A 24,618-nucleotide genomic window follows, 5' to 3' on the forward strand; every position below is an offset into this window, starting at 1 on the left:
AACACTTGTGTCCAGACTGTGGCTGCTCACCAGCTGCCACCACCAGACATGTTTCTGGATCCCTGGGTCGAGAGTCTGCTGCTCTCGGGGGTCTGAAACAGTGCACATCCTGGGACTCAGTGCCAAGCCTACCCCCTCCCACCCCCAAGATGGGCAGGCTCCACGAAGGGGAAGCTTCAAAGGCTTGCCACCTTTGTGAGCTTCCCCAGGCCTGTTGCTGCTTTCAGTAACTGGCCCCCACCGGTTCTGACCCCACTTTGGGTTGGAGAATTTGGTGGGGGAGACGAGGTGAAGCACAACTCTCAGTCCCCGCCATCTTGCAGATGGGGGGCCCTAGCCAACTACAGCAAGGCATATGCCCCCCTCCCACTGGAGGGTGGCATAATAGGGGGTTTACCCACCCCAAAGAAGGGACCCTTTGGTCCCAACCTTTACCTACCTGTAACTCCTCTAAATCTAGTATTTAGGGGCATCCCTGACCCTTGCCTCCTCGGACAAGAATTGACTAAGAAGAAAAGAAGAAGAAGCCGTGCCAAAGCTAAGAGGAGGATGCCCACTAACTTGGTCCCAGCCCCACCGGCCTGTCCCCACCTCGAACCTGCGGAAGCGAAACCCCGGTGTGTCCTGCAGCCAGCAACCTCAAGAACCCAGAGGACTTGCCCTGCCTTCCACAAGAAAGACTTAGTCTCCCATGTGCACCGGATTTGCTCACCCACAGGCTCTGGCTCCAGCCAAATCCGCAAGTCTGCACCACTCTGCACCCGACGCCCACGGCCTGCGTTAGTGGCCCAACACCACGAGGAGGTCTTCCTGGTGACCCTGACCCGAGATCTGGTGATCTCTGACCTGCCACGAATCTCCCAGCGAAGCCTGCAGCCCCTTTCTGGAGGATGACCGCGACCGGAGCTGGTAAGTAAACCCGATGCCTAAAGACACCCCTGCACCCAAAGCTCCACAGCCTTGGGTGGCCCCTGCGCCAATGCAGGTGTACTTTGTGTGCTAAACTGGATCCCCCTTTGCCATGAGCCTAACACCAGGGGTTTGGCTCCTACAACCTTGTGGTCTGCTCGTGAGCAGCCCCCAACCGGAGGCCCCCTACCCCCATTGGATAACATTGGGCCTCAGCACCTGGCGTCCCTAGTGCCGCTGGCTGTGTTTTGAGAGTGCATCCTTGACCCTGGGGGAACCGCGGTTTTAACCCCAGGAAACCAACTCCCAAACCCAAGTACATACCGATAAGTCGATAAAATGATTTTATCCCATAGGACTGCATTGACTACTTTCTTGTGAAAATTGTTCTAAGTGTAGAGTTGGTTTGTATGAATACTTAGGAAACTGCATAGTTAAAAAACAGATTTACTTTTTGTCTAGGAAATTTCCCAGTGTGATATCTAGGCATATCACACTGAGTAGAAGAAGTAACTTAAAAAGTGATCTGAAAAGTAATTCCAACTGTTTTATAAACAAATGACTTAAATGTAAACCAATCCAACTGCATTCAAACTGTATTTAAATTGTATTTCACTGCATGATTCTTGCAAAGTATTCGTATACTTAACTGTACCAGGCATGGCTTGGTTCTAGAAAATAAAATACAACTAAATAATAATTTTATACAAACAAATTGGTCTGAATTCAGTCTTTGAGTGTGTGACATCTTTTCTTGCCTGAGTGTATACAATAAATGCTTAACACTACCATCTGATAAAGCCTTAGTGCTGCCCACACTACCACAAATAGTTATTATTATCCACTTTTACCTCTGCCTACCTTTGGGGTTCCACTGGACTCTGCACACTATACCTTACATCAGTGGTCTTCAAACTTTTTGATGCCAAGACCCCCCATCAAAATGTATTAGGCGTAAGGACCCCCTCCCAAAAAAACAATTCTAGAACCTGGTAGTCCTTATCATTGACAACCATAAATGTTCTCCAGAGAAACGGTCAATCTGCGGTTGCACCTCATTAGTACCTGTTTAACACCAACATATAGCAATAAGCTACAAAAATGTGACCAGAGCAGCTTTCCAAAGAGCCTTTTACAGAGCGGCAACACCTGTTGCTGCTTTTTAGTAACTTTTAAACCTTTTGAGTAAAGAAATTTTTTTTGTGTTAAAATTAGCAGATTATGCGGCAGATGATGGATTATGTGGCAAATGCGGCAAATTTATAATTATGCTAAAATTGCTACGGCCGCACAATCACATAATTCCAGTGGCCCTTGGTATAATAGCTGTAATGCATGGGCTGCAACTTTATTGCACGGCATTAGAGGAAAACCATGCTATATTTCATGGGATGCTGACAGCTTGGCATTTACAGCTGCATGTAACTGGAGATAGCTGAACAAAATTCATCATAATTAAAACATACGTAAGTTTTTTAGGTCTTTCACCGTCAGGTAGCTACATAAAAAATAAAGCGCAGCTACAATGAATAATAAATACATTTGAAGAAGTTGTTACTCAGTGGGAAATGCAATATAATGAATTAGGAAACCTCTATTAGTTAATGCATTGCAAAAGTCTGTGAGAAAGTAGAGCACCACAGAATTAAATCGTGGTTGGTGCAGTTGAGAATAGCGACTTGTGTATTTTTAGTGCTATGAGGTCACAGCTTGCGACAGAAAGCACTGTGAATATTTAAGTCGCTATTTTATACTTGCATTACACACAGTATAAAACAGACCTCTGCAAAATGCGCAAAATGTTCTACGATAAAATGGTGCATCCAAATATATACTGGCTGCTTCCAAAATAGCCCCTTATGCTGCCGGTGCATCATTTTTTTATGGCGCTCTGGTTGCGCAGAGAGCAGCCCCATATCTACGAGGTCATGCAAGGTCCCTTTGGGTGGCTTTTCATGGCCTCCTAGATATGGTGTAAGGCAACGCAGCGCAAGTTGGTGCGTTGTCTTACATTGCGTGGGGGGGGCATTCCATGGGTGTTGCAGTGTGTTTACCAATGGGTTGTGACACATTCCCAGATTTCCAAGGATCTGTAAACCTGAGGATGGGTCAAAAATGCACCCTGTCCCAGGGGATGCGTAGCAAGGAGAAATATCTTTATTTCTCTTCAATTTTTTCCTCTTTCTATTGCGCAGGAAGACGTGCCTTCTTGCACAAAAAACAATCCTGCCCTCAATGCAAACACCCTTGCACCATGGTGCAAGGGTGCCTGCATTGGCGCTAGGCACCAAATTGTGCGCCGGCAGAAAGGACAGGAGTGAACTGTATCTTATAAATACAGTCCATTCCTGTACTTTTGAATTGGCATAGGGCAGTGCAGCAAAAATACTTGCAGAGCTGCCCTACACAATTTCATTGGAAATAAGACCCATAGATTTTAGTAATAACCAGACCCTATGTAATGCAATTTCTTTTACACAAGTGTCCCTTCAACACATTCTCAGGGATAGTAAGCACTATGTAAATACAGTAACTATTAAAAGCAAGCACTTCACAGCTCAGTAAACTCTGTGCACTACCACTCAAAGAAGCGATTTGATCAATTAACTGTAGCAGAACCATCCTGTCCAGAGAAATCGAAGTTAGGCAGACAACTAAACACACCTTTTTGCCAGTGTGCTGGTAGCCTGAAAGAAATGCAAATGTGCACAACAAGTTAATCTGCAAATCCTTTACATTTGCAGATTAACTGGTTGTGCACATTTGCATTTCTTTCAGGCCAGCAATACACTCGTAGAAAGGTGTGTTTAGCAGTCTGTCTTGCTTTGATTTCCCAGCAGAGGAGAGTCCCTGAATAACACTCCAGGGAAAACATGTTAACTACCGGAATCAACCTCCTGGGCCGTTTTCTTTAGCAAATGAAGAGCGCGACCCCCTTCCCATGCCTCCAGGGCCCCCCTGGGGGTCGCGCCCCACAGATTGAATACCTCTGCCGTACATTGATATAGTATATACAGAGCCAGCTTCCTACATAGATGGCAAATGAAAAGCAGGTTGAGAATGGAAGAGATGCTGTACATTGTAAGCAACTAAGTTTAATTAACAGTAATGTTATCTTGCCAGAACAGAAGAGGGGAAAGGGAAAGCGATATAGTCTTTGTAGATGATGACACTTGAATAGTTTGTTGAAGAGAGCTATTTGGTGTCCTTTTTTGGCTTTTACATCTTTCCCTCCCACCTTACCTCCTCTCACTTAATTGTTAAGTTTGCTTTAAAATGCTGTTGTTCAGTAGTGCTCTCCATTTTAAAACATGTCCTCCTCCTTTGATTTAGCCTCTCGGGGTCTTCTCGATGCTTCTCATTTCTGCTATTTGATGGCTCAGGTTGGTTTTGGAGTCTACACCAAGAAGACCACAAAGCTGGTCCTTATAGGATCAAATCACAGGTATACTAGTATTTCCTTATATTTGTGATTTTATTTCAGTGCTAAAGTTGTTACACTGTGTCAAACAGTTGCTAAATATTTTTTTGAAAACCTGGTGTAATCATTGTTTAAATTTCATTAGTTTTCCCCTCTCACCTAGGCTAGCAGACAGGACTGAAGTTTCTGTCATGGTATTGCTTGAATTTATTCTGCCTCTTACACCCTTCAGTGTATTGAGTTGTTTTGCTATAAATGAGTGCATCATCTGCATGTTGAACAGCTCACTAACGTTTCTCTGAGTTATATTTTCACACGTAAGCTGCTCAATATATATTTCAGAGCGACACTGAAGTTTGGCCATTGTTGAAGTGGCCTACGGGATATCCTTCATTTCCTACTTAGAAAGTTTCCTGGTTTACAGTTCATTTTTAATATCCTTAGTAGGCTTTAAGTTAATTCCAGGAAGCATAATTCATTGTTTTTTTCGACAGCTGAACAAGTGCTATTAAGTATACCTCCCCAAAATAGTATTTTGAGTTGGTCGCACTACACAAGTGAACATTAAAAGAAATGTGAAAATATTGCCTTACTAGTTAATATGTGCTTTTGCTCACTAGGATTTTCTATTGCATGGGTACCTTTGCTGGCACACAGTGCTGCAGGTGGTTGTAAAAATGCAAGGCTCAATCTTAACATTAAGAAGTTGACAATGTTTATGAAGAAGGGAACAAAACAGGCAAACTGTTTGCGTGGCTTGGTGGTAAAGAGAGAGATAATAAAACCGTTAGAGAATTAAAGACCGATACCAGAGATACGAGAGGCAGTGGTGCAAAAGCAGAGGAATTTGCCAAGCATTTGTGAGTTCTATGGTGCCCATCGGCGTGCCCCTGAACGGGAAGTACTGACCTTCATTAACGATTGTCCCATGAGAAGGTTGGGGGTGTGGGGGGTGAGACCGCATCAAAGACCTAGATGCAGATATTACAGTGTGGGGGGGGGGGGTAGTATCCTTGGCCATGGGCCATATGCAATCTGGGAAAGCCCAGGGCCGAACAAATTCCCGATTTGAAATATTAAGAAGACTGCAGGGGTGGACAATGGCTCCACTTCACGCATCATATGTAAGGACATTCCAAGAGGGGGAACTAACAGACGATATGCGTGCCGCAACAGTGGTACTGATCCTGAAAGTAGGCAAAATCCCAGATACATACGACTCATAGCAATCCATATCACTTTTAAACATGGACATCAAGATCCTGGCTAACCAGACTGAGGGCGGTGGTGACTGAGTTAGTACATCCAGACCAGAATGGGTTTATGTCAGGCCACTCGACCAAGCTAAATTTAAGACTACTGCATAATAATTTGGCGGTATTCTGGGACTCGCCAGCGGGGAATTTGATTCACTGGACGCGAATAAGGTTTTTGACTCTGTTGAATGGGCCTACCGAGATCCTGACAAAGATGGGATTTGGCCCTAAATGCATTAGGTGGGGTCAGATTGTCAGGGTGCGGATTAACAGCCACACAACACAGGAGTTTAGCGTCCAAAGGAGAGGCAAAGATATCCACTCTCGCCACTGTTTGCCTTGGCTAAAGAAATCATGGCGGCATGATTGTGTGTGGATGCACAGATCCAATGTTCTGGTGGCAGTGGTGATAAAGATGAGTGCATCTCACTATATGCAGACAATATTTTATTATATTTTACCAATATGGCCTGGTCTCTACTTATATTATTTTTCATTTGTTAAGTGCGACGTTCACCTGGCAGGCATCTTGGCGCTATCGGAGTTTATCTAGGATCAACGACTGGAGTAACCGGTACAGACTCCGTCCTTTATTTTTGGGTAGAGCCATGTTTTTAGGTCCCCCTCCTTCCATGGATTTCTTAAACCTTGGGACATGTACTAGGTTAGCCGAGGGCGATTCTCTAGACATACTGTGGGATATTTTCTGCATATTTGGGGAACATTTTGACTTTGCCATAAATTGGGACAAATCTCTGTTGTTCCCAGTAGGGGGGGATATATGCGGGGTGAATCACTCACCCTGCCATTACAATCAGAGAAGTCAAAGTTTAAATACCTCGGGATCTGGATAACTAAACTTCCAGATTCATACTATGAGGCAAAACTGGAGCTCATACTAACGTCTGGAGCAGGATTGAAACACTGGCAATCACTACCGCTCTCTATGTTCAGAAAAGTGGTAATATTTAAAATGGTGGCACTCCCAAGAATCCTGCATATACTCAAGAACAGCCCCTTGTTTTCACTAGAGTAGACACACTGATACGAATACTGCTTTGGGCATGAAGACAATGTAGGATAGCCACGAGAGCCTTTTAAAGGTCAAAATCTGAAGGGGGCATTGCCTTACCAAATGTACTGAAATGTGAGGCTGCACAATTAAGTGTGGTGAATGATTGGGCATACGTAGACTGGGAGGACCCGGTGTTTAAACGACACAGGGCAGGAAGGGGGCAAAAATCTACCTACACGCCCTATATAGGGATAAACTAATGCCTGAAGCGTGCTCGGCGACGAGGACGGTAGTGGAAACTTGGAAGAAATGGACCAGGGAGATGGGATGGGGTTGCCAACTGATTCAAAGACCAGCACTGTGGGAGGGCTCCAGACTACGGTATATAGGAGCTCTACAAGGGTTTAAGGGTTGGGATGCCATCGGCCTATCTACATTGACAAATGTGTGGGACGTGACGGATTTGTCACTTTTCTCCTTTGTACGGCAAGAATTTCAAATGTCAGAATCACAGTGGCTACATTATGGTCCGCTGCGACACGCACTCGGGGAGTGTGTATCTTTAGAAGAAAGCAAGAAGATTCCCAGTTAAAAAACAGACTCCTGGATGGGCAAATTGTACACTGATGAGAAACGCACACTGACGCCGCAGCTTAAATGGGAGCAAGACCTGGGGGGAGTTAGATGAGGATGACTGGCTGGTAGCATAGGAATTCCCTGCGATGGTGGCAATAAAATCAAGTTTCAGACTGATCCAGCTCAAGATCATGCACAGGGTATACTACACATGCACCCTGCTCTGCAACATTGGCAGGAAGTGAGGTACGAGTTGCCTGATAGGGTGTGGCTTAAAGAGCACCTTTATGCACACACTGTGGAGCTGCCCCAGCATGCAAGCATTCTGGGAAGCGGTAGGGAATGCTTTGGAGGAGACTAAAGGGCTACCCTTGGAACTGCAGCCCAGATTGGTACTGCTGGGCATGTGGGGCCCAGCAGACCATTCACACTACCAAAAAGTAGTTAGTAAACTCGGGTTGTATGGTAGCAAAGCGGGATATGTCCAGAGATGGAACTCTGGGCTTCTCCTTACACACCAAAACTAGGAATGTAATCTTTTAGAATAGTAGAAAATAATGTCTGCAAAGAGGGCATGAGAAAAAATCTGAGAAAATATTGGGGGTGGGGGGCAAACGTGGGTTAAGGGGGGGGGACACGTAAGGCCGTACTTTCGGTAAGGGTGGAGGGGAGCCAGGACACCTTCTGCATTAGATTAATTGCACAGGAGTCGAGATGAACCCGTGATGGAGTGAACGGTACATACTGATAAAGGCTGTATTAGCGGGGACCAGTGTCTAACCATAGCGAACAGGTGGTTGTCGTACATATAATTTGTGCCATGCAGATTTGTTGACAAGAAAAATATTTTTCAAAATATATATATATATGTTCTTTACCAATAAATGGCTTACTGCTACCTGGTGTGGAGTGCATCTATGCCTAGGGGGCAATCTTGGAGCTTTGAGATATATATATATATATATATATATATATATATATCTATATCTATATATCTATATCTATATATCTATATCTATATATCTATATCTATATATCTATATCTATATCTATATATATATCTATATATATATATCTATCTATATATATATCTATATATATATATCTATATATATATATCTATATATATATATATCTATATATATATATATCTATATATATATATATCTATCTATATATATCTATCTATATATATCTATCTATATATATCTATCTATATATATATATATATTATAATTAATGTGAAAAATGCACTTTGACATGTCTGTGTGTCACCTCGTTATGCCCTTATTTGACACTGATTGATTTTTGCCAAACTTAAGCTTATCTTTTGATATAGCAATTCTAACAATGCGTTGATTGAAAACCAGTATTGTTAAGTGTGTTAGGCGAGATGTCCTAAACCTACACTAATAATAAGTATATGTTCACCCACGTAGCACAGCATCTCTTACCATCACACACTCTGTGGTTTTGACTTTATATGTCTGATTATGGCAACAAAATATTTGTATGCTGGACTGCAAAGTGATTGCAACTAGTGGCACATAGTAATGCTTATGAAATTAAACACCTAGGCAAATTGCAAAAGGGCAATACAAAAGCTTGATGTAGACCGTGGTCAATGCAAAATGTTGATAAGAATATCAAACGGCTGGAAAATAAATATGTATAATACCACAGAGCTAGTGAGTACTATTTACCACACTAATTCGTCATACATTCAAAATATTAAGTGCCTATAAAATAGTATGGACCGAGGTAACTTCAGATGAATTTGTTGTTAACATGACATCAGGTTCTGTTTTTGTATTGTTTTCTTTTTCTTTGGAGTAGTTTGCCGTTTTTGAAGTTTTCGTCCAATGAAGCAATTCATCGAACAGAAGCTTATGAATATGCACAGTCATTAGGCACCCAGACATGCACGCTACCTAATTTCCAGGTGAGAATATTGCCTTTGCTGGTGTTAAGCAGTTGCTGTCTCTAAACTGCACTTCTAATCGGGATCAATTATGAACCATGATAATATAAAGCCTGAAAATATTTACATTCAAAGTGTCGTACAAAGGCACTTTGGGCTATTGTCTCCACCTTTATTCTTCTATCCCAGTTAGTTTATTTCATCTCATCACTGTAGCTAGTATTTTGATTTAAACTCCCTTCCTTTTCTAGGGAAGGTTTTTCATTTTTGTTGGGAGATTTTGCAATAAGCTCATCTAATTGTGCATCTGCTGGCACACTTTGAAATATTTGAGTATAGAGACTGGGACATATAAGTATTTCAGTGGAATATTAACTTTATAACTAAATGTTATGTAATTCTGACTCTAGGCTCCTCCTATACGCTTTTGTAATGAGCAACTTTTTTTTAATTGCACACATTTCCAAAATGCTAAACAAACATCAGCACATGCTACGTTTTTTCAAAGTTTCTCTCTTTGTTCCTCCGGTGTAACAACTGTAAGCTGTGCGTGTTGAAATATTTTTTTTCCCTCAGGTGTTCAAGTTTATTTATGCCTGCCGATTGGCCGAAGTGGGACTTGCTGCGCAAGCATTTCATTATTGCGAAGTCATCGCCAAAACAATTCTGAAACATCCTTCTTACTATTCTGTGGTGCTCATCAGCCAACTGATTGAGGTATTATTGTTACCATATCATAGCAGTGGGATACTATATCTGTTATATTAAATAATAGCTGGGCCCAATGTAGTGTGCCCAACAAAATAATGTCCCTTCCTTACCCTTTTCTCCAGAGAAAATCCTCAATCAAATAAACGCATTATTACCAGCTATTGTAGAAAACTGGTTTTTGATCATTGTATACTAATTTGAATATGGTACTGCCAATAAATTTTGTTTTGTACCCCTTATGCTTTTCCAATAAGATGTAAATGAATATACTCCAAAACATACTCAACATAATACAACAAGCATCCTCCACTTTCATCTGTCCCACCTGTAGGAAGCTGGCTCTTTGTATAGTGGACCAAATAGAAGCACACTGTGTGAAGTGTCCAGGCAAACCCTAGTGAGTTTACAGAGGCACAAATGACACCCCAAATGCTCCTTTTTGCGGTATTGTGGTCGAGCAGTTGGGCATATCAGAGGGTAGTGCTAAACATTTATTGCACACACAAAGGCAGTAAATGAGACCCACTCAAACAAATACGACACCAATTTATAAAAATTACACATACTTTAAATGAATTAAGATACCAAGGTCATCAGAATCAGATAAGCGCTTTTCGAGTTAAGAATTTTTACAATTTTCAAAAGTTGTAATGTTGTTCTATGGGGAAAACATGTACTGCATTTGGGCACTTAACAGCGACTTCTGAAACTATTCTCCAGGACTTAAGGTGTGTATGGGGGCAAGGTCCAAGGCCACACCAGTATTCACCTCTGGAGGTTCTGAAGCAGTGGTGTGTTACGGCATCGGGTGCCCCATTCACTTCATTGGGGAATGGTCCAGTCAGAAACAGGCTGCAAGCTGGAAATGGGGGGCCTGTCCAGGGGAAACTCTCGGGAGGGGGGGGTGGGGGGGGAACTTGACTCTAGAGATGCTCGCGCATGTAGGGACACTGTTGGTCCACTTCTCATCAGGCTTTGTGGGCTCGATGCAGTGTTGTCTTTTGGCGTCGGATTTGGTGCTGGAGGGGGCCTGCAGAGAGAGGCTGCCGGCGTGGACTGGAAGTGCAGTCTGGCCAGGCCCAAGGATGGTCTCTGCTCTTGTGGGTCTCAGGACCCCGTGGGCATAATCTCCTCCCTCAGACTCAGGCTGTGGGAAGCGGGTGCGGAGGCACTTTGAGGTGTCTGGTGGCAGCAGTCGGGACTCACTCTTTTTCTTTGGTTCTGCAGATGGGGAGGTAAACAGGATAGCTGGGCCACTCTTAATGTGGGTCTCTCTGTCCCTGAAGTCCCTTGACATGCAGGCTGGTTTTGCTCAGCATTGGTGTCTGGACTGGACACAGCAAGCCTTGGCTGCTGCAAGGGGTCTGGTACCCCAGGTTTTGGTCCTGTGCAGCTCCGGTGAGCCCTGCATCCCCATTCTTGGAGGGAGGATGGACCTGACCTGTGGGAGCACCGTGACCTCTCCCTGGGCGGCTGCAGCGTTGGTAATCCCGGTAGGCAGCAGGATGGTAAACCTGACCTTGCCTCTTTGATGCCTGCGGCTGCAGGTAGCCTACTCCAATAGAGTTACTTTTGAAATTGGCGAAGCACTTGCAGCCCTTCATCTTTTTTGGAGTCTACACAGTGGCAGTGGATCCAAATCTGGATCTGTTTCTCCACAAGGGTCGGGTGCAGCAGGTAGGCTGGCAGGATTGGCGCTAAGTCAGTGGGGCTCCTCTGTTCTCGCATCAGCAAACTTCTCAGTCCACTTCATTTGGTCTGTCAAATCTGGAGTCCTGGTATGAGGGGGTCCCCTAAATACTAAATTATGGGGTGTTTAAGGGGGGTGAGGGCGAAATGGGCTAATAGCGAAATGGGCTAATTAGCCCTGGGATCACTACACTCCCTAGAGGACCACTTCATTTTGAGTGGGCATCATCCTGACCCAGAATTCCTAATTCCACCACACACAAGATGGTGGAATTCCTAACTTCATGTGCACTTCAGGCTGTTCACCCTAGAGGTGAGTCTAGCCTGGCAGTGCAACACTCCTCCTGCATATCAAATTATCTGATAGAGATTTCTATCAGCAGATTCCCTACTTTAGAATTTCCCAGGCATCAGACTTGATCCGGAAACTTTTGCGTGAGCAATACCCCTGCACGCCGTCAGGTGGCTCCATTCAGCTCTGTGTGGCATCATTGGCGCCGGATGTGACGTCACAGTCACCTATATAGGTGCCACCCAGACGTGAGTACGTCAGTTAACTTATTTCCGCACCAGTTAGTGCTGATCCGGAGAGGAGCTACCCCTCTGTCTATGACCGACTTTTTTCGACGGTTTGTCGAAGATATTTTTCTTCTGTGTCGAGTAAATGTCCTCTACAAATGTGGGGTTCAAGCCGGTGGCCTCGGTCACTGCCTTTTGTGACCGACCTACACATGAGCATGCCCTTCAGTGGAACTAGTTTCTTCGGAGAGAAGGCAGACTCTACGCTGGAGCTCTTCAAGGAATTGCGGGCTACGGCCTGCCCCCAGTCTGCCTTTCTCCTCTTTTGTGGCTATGGAAGGGGCTTTCCACCTCACCAGCCATACTCCACCCACCATCCTGTGTAGGCTCCCCAAATGGTGCCAGGACATGGGTGCAGTAAATTCCGATCACGTGGGAATGGTAGCCAGAAGCCATCCGCCACCAACAACCCTGGCAGCTCCGGCCTTGAAGTCCTCCTAGTTTGGTTCTGCAAGACCATGGATGCCCAGTTGGAGGGAGAATCCAACATCATCTCCTCCACTGGCAGTCCATTACCACGGACAAATCGGTCTTGCACATCATTCGAAATAGTTACTCCATTCCTTTCCAATCTTTTCCTCCTCCTTTACCGCCAACTCAAGAACAGCTGGCGATGGATCATCTGGTATTTCTCCAACAGGAAGTTATATTTCTTCTGACCAAGGAGGGCTATAAAGAGGGGTTCCGATATCAGACGTAGGCAGTGGTTTGTTATTCCAGCTACTTTCTGATGCCCAAAAAGAACAAAGGTCCTCGACCTATTCTAGGCCTCTGAACCGTCAATCTCTTCCTCAAGAAGGAGAAATTCAAGATGCTCTCTTTTGCTCAGGTCTTGTCTGCCCTATAACAAGAAGACTGGCTGGTAGCATTGGGTTTGCAGGATGCATGTTTTCACATCCCGCATCCTGCCAGCCCACAGGTGTCACCTGCAGTTCAAGGTAGGCCACAAGCACTTTCAGTTCACTGTGCCCCCCTTTGGCCTTACCAGTGCCCCTAGGGTGTTCACCAAGGTGATGGCGGTGGTAGCAGCTTATCTGTGCATGTTGGGGGTTTCAGTCTTTCCCTGTCTCGACGTCTGGCTGCTGAAGGCAGTGTGAGAAAGTGCCTCTTTTTGCATGGGTGGCCCCACCTTTTTGCCTGGTTTTGATGTGGTTTTAATTGTAGTGCACCGGGTCCCTGCCAATCAGGTCCACTGTGCCAGTGCTTCTTCCCTAAAAACAAATTCCAAATTGGTGTTTCTACCCCCTGTAAGTCCGTAGTAAATGGTACCCTGAGTACCTAGAGCCTTGGTCCCCTGGAAACCTCCTCCCCGGGACATTGCCACTGCCTTTGCAGCGTGCATGCCCTTGTGAAGGAGAAAACGACAGTCGACATGGCACCCTGCCAGAGTGCCATGCCAACCAGCACTGCCTGAAGGCATAGGTAAGTCACCTATCTAGCAGGCCTCACTGCCCTAAGGCACGGTTCCCTATACGACCGGTGAGGGCCTATCTTCAGGAGCCCATATTCCCCTACAATATTGGGGTCCATTCCTTAATATTGTAAGTGCAAGGAAAGCCATAGAGAGTACATGGGCTGATTCCGCAGCACCATGCTGGCTTCACTGAACACAGGAGTTTTTGGTACCAAACTAATCCTTTCAATAAATCCACCCTGCTGCCAGTATGAGATTTAATGTACCATGTACCCAGAAGGCACCTCCAAGGTGCCCCCTGAAAACCTACCAACCCTGGTGTGGTCTCTGACTGGCGTTAGGCAACCAGTCACCACCAGACATGCTTCTGGACACCTGCTCTTTGGGGACCAGAATAAATGCACATCCTGGGCAAAGGTGTCGCACCTTCTCCTCCAGACTGGGATAGCGCCGGAAGAGGGAAGCTTCAATGGCCTGCCGCCTTTGTAAGCGACCCCATCCTCTGCCACTAGCAGCAAATGGAAGCCCTGGTTTACACCCCCACTCTGGGTGGGAAAACTGGCAGGAAAATTTAGAATAGGAGGTGTGCCCACCTCTGCTAACTCCATCCCTAAGGTGGGGAAAGCGAGGTGAAGCACATCTTTCGGTCCCTGCCATCTTGAAGATGGGGCAACCCCCTCCAATGAGGGCTAGGTCTATGTGTCCTCCCACAGGATAGAGGGTGTAGTCACCCCAGGTAAGGTGCCCATTGACCCTATCTTCTACTCCCCTAAATCTAGTATTTAGGTGGCTCCCCAGGCCTAGAAAATATTTGCAATGATCGAAGTAGCAAGAAGACGAACCTGCAGAGAAGACTGAAGACTACGACTGCTTTGGCCCCAGCCCTAACAGCCTGTCTCCAGCTTCCGCAAACCTGCGACCAATCTTGCAGCCAGCGACCTCTGAAAACCCTGGGAGGACTGCTGCCTTCAAAAAAGACTCCAATCTTCTGTGGACAGCAGACCTGTCCAAGAAGAAGAAACCAGCTCCCAGGACCCCGTATCCAGGCGGATCCATATCTTCTGCCCACTCTGCCCCCACGGCCCAAATCTGAGTGGCTCACCTGTGTAGTGATCTCTCCCCAGCGATCCTGACCTTGTGTCCAGCGTTGGCTGACCTCTCCAGATGCCTGCAGTGTGAATCCAGAGTCTCACTGACTGCGACTGGCTCCGGTAGGAAAACTCCTACGTTGAAAGACAGCCCTGCACCCAAAGCCCATGGGCCTTGGTGAGCTTAACCAACGGTGCCCCTTCAGCCCCCCACATCTCTACTTTGGCTTTCAGATGGTCTCCATCCTGCAACCTCCGGTGCCATGCCTACAGCCTGTTTGTCAAACGAAGAATCGCAATAGAAAAGCATTGGGCGTCTGACTCTGATTTTGCACCCTGTACCCGGCCGCCCCTGTGCCGCTGGTGGTGTATGTTTGGTGCTGCTTTGTGCCCCCCCCCCCTTCTGTGCTGGTGCTAACCCCCAAAGCTTGGCCCCTGCAACCGATTTACCTATCGGGTGGCTCCAAGCTCCACTAGTCTCCATTGGAAAGCATTGGGCCAAACTCCAATTGGGGGGATGGGGGGGGGGGGGGGGGGGAGGCAGGGGTGCAACTTTAAATGACACGTGTGTGTGTGTGTGTATGTGTGTGTGTGTGTATAGATCACTTTAAATGACGTGGGGGGTGGTGTGTGTACCTTTAAATGACACGTAGGAAATGAACTCTGCACTCTCAAAAATGAGGCAAGTAAACTGATCCAGGTACTTTTAATATGAAATGCGTGTATTTATTAGCACTACACTTTTAAAAGGAAGACAGAGGAGATGTTCAACAAGGCAACTTCCCAGATATCACATGAAAGTAACCAAATATAAAGAGCATGTATACGGTGCATAAAAACATATGAAATATATACACAGAGCAATGAATATTATAGCATATATACACTAAGTAAGTACGAGAAATGCATCACCGAAAGTCTTTCAACATTCTGGCCAGCATGACTGGGTAGCCATTTGCAGTCAGTCAGAAGTCTTGATCAAGAACACCGAAGATTCCCTGTGACAATGCGTCCACTTCACAGGTGAGCTCCTGTCTGAGAGCCAAGATTCCCTGTCTTGAATACCTTTTACTCAACCCAAGGAGCGATTTCTAGAAACCTCTTCCCCTTCCTTCTGTTGCAAAAACAAGGCTGCCATTCCAGTCTGGTTCGGTCACGCACTCAAACTGGCCAACCCATGTGTTTGCTTTGAGGCAGAGCTGTACATTCCGCACATTTCTCTGGCAAAAACAATCTCACCCTGTGAACGGTACCAAGGGCGCATCTCCCACAATGTGTTCTAGCTTACTCTGCACAGTGAAGAGTGAAAACAGGGGAAGAGCAAAAACACCCCCTTTCCCACCCTGCAACTGCCTGAGAGCAGAGAAAATGGAGTCCGTTATACAAAATGGAGTCAATGATCAATGTATCATTTTTCATAGCATCACACAATCACACCTGACTCCTTCTCAGATACTGTTTTGCACATAGTGTGGTTTCGGGCTTATCCTTCCGAGCAGCGAGTCCAGGATATTCAGGTTATGATACTGAAGTTTCAGCCTCTATCCTAGATTTTGGTGAGAATGACTGAGGTTGCTGGGCTTCATGACCTCCTGCATCCTGTTAGTAAATCATGCTAGATTGTATATGCGGGCTCTGCAGTGTGACCTGTAGTTTCAGTGGGCTCAGCATCTGTGGAATCTCTCCGATGTGGTCCAGAATTTGGAGGGATCTGCACAGGACCTGCAGTGGTGGCTATCATCTACGAGGCAGACCCCTCTCCCTTCCCCAACCAGATTCCTTACAGACCCACCCATGGCTCCCCGCTCTGAGGACACATTTATAGGGATAGGGTTGCTCCTTTTTCAGGGCCCCAGTTTAGACACACATTAGTTGGATCACTTCATGGCTCTACGCGTCTGGATTGGAAAATCATAAAGTACCCGACGTCCCGTGCCTGGCTGGCACCTATATCTGTGACTCAGTGTCACATCCAGCGCCACATGGGGCAGAATGGAGCCACCTGGCGGCACGCAGGGGTACTGCTTACGCAAACGTTTCCGGATCCAGTTTAATGCCTGGAAAATTCAAAGGCAAGGAATCTGCAGCTGGATATTGTCTCTACCATATAATGCATTGCCAAAAGGAAGTAACTTGTTCTTACCTTCTGTCCTGAGTGCAGATGAGCCAAGGGCAGGCATCTCCCCTGTCTGGAGTCGCATATAAAAGGCGGCAGAGGCCTTTAAAGCCTCCTGCCTTGCCTTCTTGGAGGAGGAGGTGTTAACACCTCTCTCCAGAGCAGGGATTGTTTCTATCCTGTGAGAGCAAGACTCATCTCCTAGAGGGTCAGAAACTCTTCTGTGGTGGCAGGCTGGACTGGACCAGTCAGCCAGCACACTAGGCTAGTTGGGGTCAGGGGGTACCTCTAAGGTACCCTGTGGGTGAATGTATTAATGTATCCATCACTGGGATCAGTGTGGGTTTATTAATAGAAGGTTTTTGATACCAAACACTATAGGTTTTAGTGAAGACATTATGTAGCTTGGAAACTCCTTTTGACCAGTGCCCAGCACATACCTTAAGATGGCTTTCCTGTTCACGTGTACTGTCAGTAATTGAACTGGCCAGCACAGGGGAATTTCTGCTCATGCCCTCATATGTAATCTAATGAACCTGCCTTAGGGCTGTTAGGCTGTAGCATGAATTGTGGCACCCTAATGGGCCCCTCACAAAACCAATGCAGACTGCCATTGCTGGCTGTGTGTCATGATGCAGACTAAAGTGAAAGCACGACATGGCACACAGCCCTGTTTGTGTGCCACGCCCTGCAGAGACTGCATACAGTATAGGTAAGTCACCACTACAACAGGCCTTACAGCCCTAGGCAGGGTGCACTGTACTAAATGTGGGCGTAACTGCATGAGCAAATATGCTCCTTTGCTAGCCAGTTCAATTGCTTCCAGTACAAGTGACCAGGGAATCCATTTTAAGTACACTGTTCAGAAACGAGTTTCCCAGCTACAGGGTGGCTTCACTGAAATCAAAGATGTTTGGTATCAAACATCTTGTATTAATAAACCCACACTGATTCCAGTGATGGATTTATTAATACACACACCCAGAGGGTGGCTTAGAGGTGCCCTCTGAAAATCTGCCAACTACTAGTGTGCTAGCTGACTAGCCTCCCACCACAGACTAGTTTCTGATCCCCAGAGATGAGGGCCTATGCTGCCAGGAGGTCGGGAACAAAGCCTGCTCGGACAGGAGGTGTTTACATCCCCTTCCAACAGCATGACGTGTTAATTAGCATCCCAAGGCAGGGAGTTTCAAAGAACCCACAGTGTTTGGTATACAAATCTGGCTTCCCTCAGAGATGAGGGGAAGCCAACCCCCTCCCCACCCCTCTTTGACCAGGGCCCAGTTGGCCTCTGGACAGGTGGAAAAATCAGTAATCGGAGGCGTGCCCACCCTCCGGCTAGTTCCATAACGAAGGTTGGCTACCTGGTGTTATGTTATGTTATGTTATTTGTTTTTATATAGCGCACGGATGCCGCAGCCAAGAGGCGTCCCGGCGCTTTTGGAGACAAAGAGACATAACACCGCTGAGACAAGCCGAGAAGAAAGAGACTAATCTGTAGAAAATAAGAAGGTTTTTAGGTCTCGCGAGCCAAAGGCTCGAAGAGACATTTTATATGTGGGATTTTCAAAGTGCTACCCACACTTTTGGCTGGCCTAAACCTTGAGTGCACGAGATCACATGCACGTGCACAGCTGCTCCTCTGCTAATTGCATTCCCCCCTCCCTTCTCACCCAGTCCTTTGATGCTCTGCTCGATTACTTTCACTTTTGCCGCTTTGACCCTTGCATTCCCCCCTCCCTTCTCACCCAGCCCTTTGATGCTCTGCTCGCATCTCCCTCCTCCCTGGGCGTGAAGGGAGACAGAGACATCCTCCTTAATTGCTGTTTCCCCTCTGAGCCGAGAACACATCGGGTCCTGTGGACACGTTATTGATCAGCTCCAAACTCCGATACATTGCTCTCAAGTGACCATCTGTCAGAGGAAACAAGCAGCAGGCACTTAAATGACCTCTATACATAATTCTGCTTTATTATATGCCACATAATTTTACACCACTCAATGCAACACAATTCCACGCCATGCTACACAATTCTATGTCACATAATTCTACTCCACATCACATAATGCCACTCCACATCATGCCACATAATTTGACAGAACACCACATAATTCAACAAAGTGTAACATAATTGCACTCCTCCCTACATGACTCCACTCCACACAATGGCATTCCACATCACACAATTGCACTCCAAGTTACACATCTGCCCTTCATGCCACACAATTGCTCTCCATGCTGCACAATTCCATGTCTCACAATTCGACTCCACACCACAGAATCCCATGCAACCAAGTTCCACGCAACGTAATTCAACTCCACACCACATAATTTCAGGCCATATATTACCCCTCCAAGTCACATAATTCCACTCCACCTATTTTCAATCCACACCATACCACATCATTTCACCCCATGCCACATAATTCCACACCACTCAAGGCCTCGCAGTTCCATGCAACACAATTCCACATCTCATAATTCCACTCATGCCACAAATTTCCACTCGCACAATTCCATGCCACATAATTCTACTCCATACCACATAATTCCACTTCAGTGCACAACATATAATTCCACATCATGCCACATAATTTCACTCCCTACAACATAATTCCACTCTGTGTCACATAATGCCTCTTCCCTTTCGTGCCACATAATTCAGATCAACATATTTCCACTCAACTCAATTCCTTGCCATGTGACACAATTGCACATCACATAAATCCATGCCACATAATTCTACTATATGCCACACACTTTCACGCCACACCACATAATTCCACACCACGTCACATAATTCCACTCCACATCACTTAATCCCACTCCACACAATTGCACTCCATGTCACACAGTGGCACTCCTCACAATTCCATGTCTCAAAATTTCACTCCATGGCACACAATTGCACACCATACAATTTCACACCACACAATTCCATGCCAAAAAATTCTGCGCCACTTAAAGCCAATCCATGGCATGTAATGCCATGCCACACAATTCAAATCAACATAATTCGGCTCCATGCCACATAATTCCACGGCACGTAATTCCACTCAACACCACACAATTCATTACCATGTCACATAATTCCACTCCATGCTATATGATTTCCACTCCACTCAGTGACACTCCATGTCACCCAATTGCACTCCACATCACACAATTGCATTTCACGCCACACAATTCCACGTTGCACAATTCCACTCCAGTCAACACAATTACACTCCATGCAACACAATTCTGAACCACACAATTCAACTCCATGCCACCTAAGTGCACTCCACCCTCATATTTCCAATCCAAGCCACATAATTCCACTCCATGTCGCATAATTCCAATCCTCTCAATGCCGCACAATACCATGCCAAACAATTCCATGCAACACAATTCTTCTCCACATAATTTCACGCCACCTAATTCTACTCTACATCACATAATTCCACTAGTCAACACCCCACAATTCCATGCCACACAATTCAACTCCATCCCACATAATTTCACTCCAAACTCCACATCATGCTACATAATTCCACTCCATGAGACATAATTCCACTCCATACCACATAATTCAACATTGTACCACACTGTACCACCTAAATTTAATCTCCCCAAACCAACATAATTTCACAACACACAATTCCACACCAGACAATTCCATGCCAGACCATTCCATGTCACATCTCATAATTCCACTCCACGGAGCATAATTCCACTCCTTGCCACCTAATTCTATGCCACACCACTTGATTTCACACCATGTCACATAATTCCACTTCACGGCACTGAATTCCTCTCCACACAATTGCACACCACGTCACATAATTGTAGTTCACGCCACACAGTAACATGTATATCTCAGTGAATGCAAAATAATTCCACTCCACATAATTCCATGCCACATAAAGTGCTCTCGACTTCTCATAAATCCACACCACATAATTCCATTCCATGGCACACAATTGCATGCCACATAATTCCATACCACACCCCATAATTCCACACCACATCACATAATTCCACTCCACCCCCATACTTCCTCTCCGCAGAATTGCACTCCATGTCACACAATTGCATACCACGCCACACAATTCCATGTCTCACAATTTCCCTCAACACCCCACAATTCTAGGCCACACCACACAAATCCACACCATTTAATTCCATGCCATACCACATAATTACACTCCATGGAACGTAATTCCATGCCACATAATTCCACTCCACTATTAATGAATCCACTCAATAACATAATTCCACTTAGCGGCACATAATTCAAGTCCACCACATAATTTCATTCCATGCCACATATTTCCACTCCATTCCATGACACATACTTCCATTCCTCTCAACACAATTCCATGCCACACAATTCCATGCCACACAATTCCACTCCACACAATTCCACACCACACCATATAATCCTACTCCACGCCATGCCAACTAATTCCACACCACATCCCTTAATTCCACACCATGCCACATAATTTAACTCCAGGTAACATAATTCATTTCCATACAATTGCAGTCTATGCCACACCACGCCAAAGAATTCCACATCTCACAATTCAGCTCCATGCCACACAGTTCCAAGCCACTCAACATACTTTCATGCCACATAATTGCACCCCACACATCATAATTTCACTCTGCATATTTCCACTCTACTTGACAACACGTAATTCTACTCCCCTCTACATTTGCAGAACAAGCATTTGCAATGCAATAGGTCTCGCATTTACGCAAGTTTGAGCTACTCACATTACAAATAACAATGCCTTTTATTTTTGTTTTCTTTTTTAAAACTTAAATAAAAGGCAGTGTCATTTACAATGCCAATAGCTTAATCTCGCGTGAATGCGAGACCTATTGCATTGCAAATGCTTGTTATTGATTTCCTAAAAGGGAGCAAATCTGGGATAGAGCGAAGGGTGGCAGGCAAAGAGTTCCAAAGGGTGGCTGCCAACACCGAAAAAGAACGTCCACCTATTCTCGCTTTTTTAAAGCGCGGAACAATGGCTAAATTAGACCCTACAGATCGGAGGGTTCTGGAAGGAACATAGTGCCGGATAGTCTGAGTAAGGATAGGAGGGGAGGCCAGCTTAAGAATTTTAAAAGTTAAGCAGAGAGCTTTAAACTTAATTCTCTGACCTACTGGTAGCCAATGAAGATCTTGGATGGTACGACGACCCGAGACAAACTTAGGAAGGCCGACCAGCATCCTGGCCGCTGCATTTTGAACCCGCTGAAGGCGAGCTAGTTCTGCCTGATTCACGCCCAAAAGCAGAGAGCTGGCATAGTCCAATCTAGTGAGGACCAGAGCTTGAACTATGATCTGTCTGGTATCCGCATCAAAAAATTAAAAAATGGGCCGAAGGCACTGCAGGGCACCAAAACAGATACCAGCTACGCGTTTGGTATGGGGAGTGAAAGAAAGTTTGTCGTCGAGCCACACGCCAAGGTTTCTGACTTCAGCTACAGGAATGGGAACAGGACCTAACTCCGATGGCCACCAATGATCTCCCCATAGCCCAGTTTCCCTGCCAAAGATGATAACCTCGGTTTTGGTGGCGTTAAGTTGAAGTCTGTTTTTCGCCATCCAGCCTGCCACTGCCTTAAGAGCTAACTGAAAGGTAGAGGCATCCATATTGGATTCACCATTAAGTGCCACCGCCAGCTGCGTGTCATTGGCGTATGACACCATGGTGAGACCAAAACTGTGGGCTACCTCCGCTAGTGGCTGAACATCCAAATTAAATAGGGTAGGGCTGAGAGCTGATCCCTGCGGAACACCCTGAAGAATGGGGCGAGGAGCAGAGACATATGGCGGTGAGGATACCTTGAAGGTTCGATCCGTGAGAAAGGAGCGAAACCATTCAAGTGCCATCTCTCCTACTCCAGCCTCCCCAAGACGCTGTAAAAGGATATGATGGGAGACCGTGTCAAAGGCGGCACTAAGATCCAATAGGATCAGTGCCGCCGTCTGACCCTGGTCCAACAGTTTCCTTATATGTTCCACCACCACCAAGAGAGCAGTCTCGGTGCTGTGGCCCGCTTGGAATCCATTCTGGAATTTATCCAGTATGTTAGCTTCCTGCAGGTGAGAAGATAAAATGCGGTTCGCGTGAGCTTCCGCTAATTTGGCCATCCAAGGGAGAAGGGAGATGGGTCGGTAGTGCTCTGCTTTTGTGGGGTCAAGGGAAGGTTTTTTAAGGATAGGTATAACAGTGGCCTGCTTCCAAGCAATGGGGACAGTGCCAGTGCTAAAAGAGAGATCAATAAGACTGTGCATAGCCGGATAACAACACTCGGCAAGTGTCCGAAATTGAATTGGTCTCAATTGGTGTGGATATGAAATTTAAAAGTCTGCTATCCTGCTGATGGTAGAATTAGGAATTCTGGGCCCTGGTTATGCCCACTTCCTACTCGAAGTGGTCATATTGGCGGCATAGTGACCACAGGGGTAAGTCACTCATTGGTTACTACCCTACACTCCCCTAATGCCCCTAGATCTAGTATTTAGGGGAGCCCCTGACTCCAGGAAATCGGATTCCTGCTGACAGAATGACTGAGAAGGGCCACGAGAAGCAAGGCCTGTGGAGAAGCAATGGACTTGGTGCCAACCCTGCAGGCCTGTCTGCTGTTCCTGACGAACTTGCCACAAAGTTGTCTCGTCCTGCAGCTGCTGTGCTGCCAAAAACCCAGGAGAACTTCCTGCCATCAACAAAGACCCAGGATCTCCCATGGAGTAACGTAGCTGCTCCCCTGCATCCTGCAGGCACTCCCAAAAAACTGTGAGGACTCCTATTGTCGCAAACACAACCCCGGAAAGTACCACTGCACTTGTGCCCACCTAGCCCAAGTTGAAGTGGGACAACGTTGCCAGTGTGGTCCCCCGACCCTCCAGAGACATAGCCCACCTTGGGTTTGCCCACAGTGGACTCTCCACCGGCACCTACATCCTTTTTGTGCAGGCCGCCGCTACTCCAGTGACGAAAACCCAGCACTTCAGAACACCTCTGCACTCTGCTGCCTTGGCCTGAGCAGAAGAGGACCAAATGTAGCCCCACATCCCAGAGCATCGTGAGATCGGACTTTCCTTGTTAGTTCAGACTGACTGGTCTCCCAATCCTAGCTTGCAGTCTCTTTGCAACTGGACCGTTCCCTATTAAAGTGGATGGGACACCCAACATCCTAACACTCCTCTGCACCCGGACGCCGAGGCGACTTGTTAGTGTGGCCTTAGACCTTGCCCCATAATCACCTTAAGTCCAGGAGATTAGTCCCTTAAGTCTCTGTGAAGTGCCCAAATGCTGTACATGTTTTCCCACCATAGAATAACCTTGGGTGCCCGACGCTGAAACACACCTCTGCAGCTCTAGAGCCTCGCGAGGTGTTGGTGCTACTATGGACCTTGCCCCATACTTATCTCAAGTCCAAGAAATGGGTCCCTTAAGTCGCTGTGAAGTACCTGTATGCAGTGTCTTTCTTCTATAGCATAACATTACCACTTCTGAAATTGAACTGTGTCCATTTTTAAAAGCTGTGAAAATTCATAACTCAAAACTTGTGATTTTTAGTACCCAAAGTGATATAAAGATGAGTGTTATTTTATAAATTGGTGTGGATCTCCTTATTGAGTCTTAAGTATCATTTGTTGACTCTCTTTATGCATCAAAAGTCTAACACTCCTCTCTGATAACCTAAGGCTGCTCGACCGCACTACCCCCTGAGAGAGCACCTTGGGATTGCTAGAGCAAGCCCTTGTCCACTTATAAGGAATACCTGGACAGTATACTTCTATTTGGTATACCCGTTTCCTACACTGGCCAACTTGGGGATCAATTGACCAGGTGCATTGTTTTGGGGAAAGAACACTGGTACTGGAAACCTAGTTAGCAGCAAGCCCAGTCCACTTCATT

The 24,618-nt window shown here is 46.0% G+C and overlaps 1 protein-coding gene across 8 annotated transcripts in view; it reads left to right on the plus strand.

Moving 5' to 3' along the window:
* SEC16A (SEC16 homolog A, endoplasmic reticulum export factor) overlaps window positions 1–24,618 on the plus strand; it is a 559,433-nt gene that overhangs the window by 185,868 nt on the left and 348,947 nt on the right. For all 8 annotated transcript variants that reach the window (XM_085612981.1, XM_085613007.1, XM_085613017.1 and 5 more), the window contains exons 15-17: window positions 4,243–4,354; window positions 9,014–9,119; window positions 9,675–9,815. In XM_085612981.1, coding sequence (XP_085469107.1) covers window positions 4,243–4,354; window positions 9,014–9,119; window positions 9,675–9,815 — 359 coding nt within the window. The remainder of the gene's footprint in view (window positions 1–4,242; window positions 4,355–9,013; window positions 9,120–9,674; window positions 9,816–24,618) is intronic.

Source organism: Triturus cristatus, chromosome 1_2 (genome assembly GCF_964204655.1).
Source record: "Triturus cristatus chromosome 1_2, aTriCri1.1, whole genome shotgun sequence".
In the NCBI taxonomy this organism is placed as follows: domain Eukaryota; kingdom Metazoa; phylum Chordata; class Amphibia; order Caudata; family Salamandridae; genus Triturus; species Triturus cristatus.